The following is a 5,862-nucleotide window of genomic DNA, read 5'->3' on the forward strand; positions in this document are numbered from 1 at the left end:
TACTCTTTGCAATCAAAGATTTAGGAAGGATGAACTAGATGGCATTTTATTTAATAGCAAAGAAATTATATTTTCTGGGCCGGCCCGGTGGCGCACTGGATAAGTGCGCGGCTTGGGAAGCACGGCGGTGCTCCCGCCCGAGGGTTCGGATCCCACATGCAGACCGGTTCCCGCTCACTGGCTGAGCGAGGCGCGGGAGCAACACCGAGGGTTGCGGTCCCGTTGCCGGTCCCCGGTCCGGTACGGGGGCAACACTGAGGGTTGCGATCCGTTGCCGGACACGGAAAAAAGACAAAAGACAAAAAAAAAAAAAAAATCTAGAGGGAAGGTAAAAGGTAAATCCAGAAGAAGGTTACAGATGAAACAGGATCAGCCAAGAATTAATAATTATTGAAGGTGAAGTGGATCGTTAATAAAAATTACCTGAATATTCCTTTATATATTGTTTTGGGTTTTGTTCCTAAATGTACATATTCAAAAACAAAATTAGGGCTGCCCATTAGCTCAGTTGGCTAGAGCGTGGTGCTGATAACAGCAAGGTCCAGCGTTTGATACAAATAAGATTTTTGAACACAGGACTCTAACTGTACAATCTTTACAAAAACAAGTAAATAATTATTGAAGCTGGAAGATGAGTACATAGGATTAGAAATTCATTATACTCTCATCTCTACTTTTATGTGTTTCTAATTTTCTATAATAAAAAGTTAAAAATAACAAAAAGTGAGAGATCATACCACTCCTCTGATCACAATCCTCCAATGGTATCCATATAACTAAAAATAAAAGCCAAAGTTTGCACACCATGACCTCTGTAAGGCTCTAAATAATCTGGTCCCCATTATTTCTATGACTTCACCTGTTCCTTTTACTCTGCAACAGACACCTTGGCCTGTTTGTTGTTCCTTGAATGTGCCAGGCATGCACCTGCTTTAGGGCCTTCTTACTTGCTGCTCCCTTTTGCATGAAATGATCTTCCCTCAATACTCACATCTAGTTCCTTCACCTTTTCAGGTCATTGCTTAAAAATCATCTTGATAAGGACTTCCCTGTGCTCGCCCTCCCCTCCATTTAAAAATGTACATACAGTCATGTGCCACATAATGATGTTTCGGTCAATAACAGACTGCACCTATAATGGTGGTCCCATAGGATGATAATGGCTATCTATACTATATAGTCTAGGTATGTGGTGGGCTATACCATCTAGGTTTGTTTAAGTACACTCTATGATATTCATACAGCAACAAAATCGCCTAGCAACACATTTCTCAGAACAGTATCCCTGTCATTAAGTGATGCATGACTGTACTCATGCCTGCTCCTGGCATGTCCTATGCCTCTCCTTGCTTTATTTTTCTCATAGTACTTTTCACCATTTAATATACTAAATATTTTACTTACTTTATGTCTTTCCTGACAAGAATGTAAGTTCTCTGAATATTCCAGCACTTACAGTTCCTAGCACATAGTAGATGCTCAATAAATATTTGCTGAACTTAAAACCACCATGTTTACTGAATTTAAAACCAGATTTGGTAGACGATGAGTAATATCCAATAGTATTTTGCTTCATTTACCAAATGTAAATACACATAAAATAGGTTACTTTCTTACCTATTTCACCATGCTTTGTAATGGGTCCTGCATGGATTTTCAATATATCTAATCTTGCTTGTTCGTTTGGTAAATCAATATCTAAAAATAAGAAATTACAAAAAGTTATTTGATAGTCCTTTTTTATTTTTAATAAATTGGGAGTTGATTGGAGGTATGGCATGAGAAATGGACACAGGCAAATGGAAAGAGATAGCAGGTAAAGAAACTTAACTCACGTATTTTTCTATCTAATCTTCCCGGACGCAGCAAAGCAGGATCCAGTGTATCCGGTCTGTTTGTAGCCATGATCATTTTAACTCTATGCAGAGTATCAAATCCATCCATTTGATTCAGTAACTAAGAATATTAAAAATCACATATTTTATAAAACATCCCAACCATTAAAAAACATACAGAACACGGGCCGGCCCGGTGGCGCACTGGAGAGTGCGCCGCTTGGGAGCACGGCGGCGCTCCCGCTGAGGGTTCGGATCCCATGTGGAGACCGGTTCCCACTCACTGGCTGAGCGCGGTGCGGGCGCGACACCGTGGGTTGCGATCCCGTTGCCGGTCAGTAAAAAAGACAAAAAGGAATAAAAAAAAAAAAAAAACATACAGAACATACCTTTTATATGCCTAATACCATGAAATGTATTGCCTACATATAGATATGTGATCTTCAAAATGGTCATTTGACAAAATTGTTTTTTTCTCTTATATAAAGGGATTATACAACGGTACTTCAAAAAGTTCATGGAAAGATTCATACTGTCTTTTAATTCTATTTTTCCATGAGCTTTCTGAAGTATGTCTGTATTTTCCATTCTCAGAGTCCCAAGATAGATTATGTACCTGTCAGGTAGTCTTAATAAATCTGAAGTCTTCCATGTAGTTAAGAATTACGAATCTAATCTATGTGGATCTGATTTCCAGCATCCAAATTTTTTTCATACAATTGTTTTTTAAAATAAAAGCTAATAATACGCTCTAATATATAAAGTGCTTATGGTATATTAAACATAACATTTATTTTAAGATAACTGGACACAAAGATATATCTGCAAATCTGATAATCAACCCATAAGCATCTTTTCAAATAATTCCACTGTACACGGGAACACTAAGAGACACCAAACATATTTCCTTCAATTCCTAAAGTTTTCTTGAACAAATGTTGAAAAATCTTACTGCACTTAACAAACTCTTTAAAATACGGCTAGTCTGACCATATGGCTATTAGCTGATGATATATCAGTTACATGAAAAAAAAGTACTTATGTTGTTTTAAAATACCCCAGTTTAAGGTTTCTAAGAGAATTTATAACTAATTTTAAAATACTATATATCTTCTAAGCAGATCAGTGTAATTTATGGGAAATGATTTTGAAATACTCCTAAAGAGAAAGAATTTGACACTGCATCACGTATGCTACCTAGTTTCTATTTGCAGAAGTGGGAAAATGTGCTTGGGATATTGCCATCGCTTTCACTGAATTTGGAGTGGGAAAAGGTTTTATGTACCTTCTTCCATTCCAACATCTATCTTCTTCGATTATCAAAACTCTTTTAGTTGCCACTTAGTCTCAGCAATAGAGAAAATAGAGAGCAAGAGAGAAAAGAGTGATTTTTAGAACAGCCTCATACATAATTATAACTCATTTATTGCTAACAGTCATAATATGTCATCACTCATAAAATGCTTTAATAAAACTAGCACAAGATCATATTCATAATACAAGAAGTTCAATACACAATTTAAATATCTGAATGGCTGATCTGATAAAAAATACAGAATAGTACAGATTATATACCAAATGCAAAAAATTTTTATAGATACCCTTATTTTCTACTAGTCATTTTCTAACTAGAGATTGTGGTACAGAAATGTGTTTATTCCTGTCAATATTTTCAAACTTCACACTTAATTCTTCATTTAAACCATTGTACATATTTTGACCTACTATTGTACATATTTTGGTCTACAAATATGCAATGTTCAGTTCTTCTTTTAATTAAACGTTGGTTTCCTTATAAACCCCCTTTACCAAATATTACCTCCATTAAAGTTCTCTGAATCTCTCTGTCAGCTGAAGTACCCTCAGAAAACCGACGACCACCTAAAATAGATTTGGAAATTTTCATGCATTTTTTTTCCCTCTACAATCATCATTTAAGAAAACAGAATGTAATAGTGTCTGGGGTTAGAATCATTAAGAATTATATACCCAATATACCAGAATCAATTCTGACCAAGTTAAAATTAATTTTGGTATAACATTTCTCATTTTGTCAATGTCAAAGGTTATTTATTAAAACTGGTTAAACTTTGTAAGAATGTTTTTAAAGTAACATCTAATTCATTGTGCTATCTAGTTCACATAAGTCAAGACGGGAAATAAATTCCATTAATTTTTTAAAAATTTTCTAACACTTTCAAAAAAAGTTTAAAATAAATTTTAAAAGGCATTATTCTTACCAATAGCATCTATTTCATCCATAAAAATGATGCATGGCTGATGGTCCCTGGCATAATTGAACATTTCTCTGATCAAACGAGCACTTTCACCAATGTACTTGTCTACAATGGAACTAGATACAACCTGATTAAAGGAAAAACATTAAGATAAATATAAGACAATTCAAATAAAATTTAATTTCAACAACTACAAAAGAATCTTCCTTTTACCTTTAAGAAATTGCAGTCCAGCTGGCTAGCAACAGCCCGTGCCAAGAGAGTTTTCCCTGTACCTAGGAATGACAAAAGAGGACCTAATTAGATGGAAAGTAAATATTCAAAAGCCCTTTAAGAATGCAATCTATTGGCGAATAAATTTTCCAAAAATGAAAGCCGTATCCTAAATCGAATTTCATTTAAAATTTCAAAGCACTTCTACTCTCAATATTAAAATTTTAAATTTTATTCAAAATATCCCTTGTAAATTCTTTTATTTTTAATTTTTAATTGACAAATTGTAAGTGCATACATATTTATGGGGTAAAATGTGATATTATGATACATGTATGTATATGTTGTGGAATGATTAAATCAGGTCATTTAACATATCCGTTACCCCACATACTTATTACTTTGTGGGGAGAACATTTAAAATCTACTTTTAGAAATTCTGAAATACCTAATAAATTATTAACTATAGTCACCATGATGTGCAATAAATCACTAGAAATTATTCCTCCCGTCTGAGCTTTGTACCCCTTGACTAAGATTTCTCTTTTCCGGGCTGGCCCGGTGGTGCACTCGGTAGAGTGCGGCGCTTGTGAGTGCGGCGGTGCTCCCGCCGAGGGTTCAGATCCCATATAGAGACCGGTCCGCTCACTGGTTGAGCGCGGTGCGGGCGTGACACCGAGGGTTGCGATCCCGTTAGAAAAAGACAAAAAGGAAAAAAAAAAAAAAGATTTCTCTTTTCCCCATCCACCCCTCCCATCCCCCACCAGCCTTTGGTAACCACCATTCTACTCTCTACTTCTAAGAGTTCAAATTTTTTGGATTCCATATGTGAGATCACGCAGTATTTGTCTTTCTGTGCCTGACTTACTTCTTAGCATAATATCTTCTAGATTCATCCGTGTTGTCACAAATGACAGAATTTCCTTCTTTATTAAGGCTGAATAATATTCCATTGTGTACATATACTTAATTTTCTTTATCCATTCATCCACTGATGGGCACTTAGGTTGTTTCTATATCTTGGCTATTGTGAATAAAACTGTAACACACATGGGAGTGCAGTTATCTCTTCAACATACTGATTTCAATTCCTTTGGACATACACCTGGAAGTGGGGATTGCTGGATCATATGATAATTCTATTTTCAGTTTTTTGAAGAACCGCCATACTGTTTTCCAAAATGGCTGTACTAATTTACCTTCCTATCAACAGTGTACAAGGGTTCCCTTTCTTCCACGTCTTCGCCAATACTTATCTTCATCTTTTTGATAACTGTCATTCTAACAGATGTGAGGTGATATCTTATTTCCTTGTCATTCTATCTTAATCACACTCAATACAGAACTTTAGAAATATATCAAACCCTACTTACAACTTGGACTACGATAGAAACTATATTATTTTAAAATACATTGGTCTATCCTGCACACTGAATGGATCTTTTACCTATGCATAATATATATATATATTTTTTGTCTTTTGTCTTTTTTCCGTGTCCGGCAACGGATCGCAACCCTCAGTGTTGCCCCCGTACCGGACCGGGGACCGGCAACGGGATTGCAAGCCTCGGTGTTGC

The 5,862-nt window shown here is 35.8% G+C and overlaps 1 protein-coding gene across 1 annotated transcript in view; it reads right to left on the reverse strand.

Moving 5' to 3' along the window:
• PSMC6 (proteasome (prosome, macropain) 26S subunit, ATPase, 6) overlaps window positions 1-5,862 on the reverse strand; it is a 23,076-nt gene that overhangs the window by 5,284 nt on the left and 11,930 nt on the right. Inside the window, exons 8-12 of the mRNA XM_008566942.1 lie at window positions 4,286-4,347; window positions 4,076-4,199; window positions 3,655-3,716; window positions 1,836-1,956; window positions 1,618-1,698 (exon numbers count right to left, since the gene is read on the reverse strand). Coding sequence (XP_008565164.1) covers window positions 1,618-1,698; window positions 1,836-1,956; window positions 3,655-3,716; window positions 4,076-4,199; window positions 4,286-4,347 — 450 coding nt within the window. The remainder of the gene's footprint in view (window positions 1-1,617; window positions 1,699-1,835; window positions 1,957-3,654; window positions 3,717-4,075; window positions 4,200-4,285; window positions 4,348-5,862) is intronic.

The sequence above is a fragment of the Galeopterus variegatus genome, unplaced genomic scaffold (genome assembly GCF_000696425.1).
Source record: "Galeopterus variegatus unplaced genomic scaffold, G_variegatus-3.0.2 Scaffold279, whole genome shotgun sequence".
Classification (NCBI taxonomy): Eukaryota; Metazoa; Chordata; class Mammalia; order Dermoptera; family Cynocephalidae; genus Galeopterus; species Galeopterus variegatus.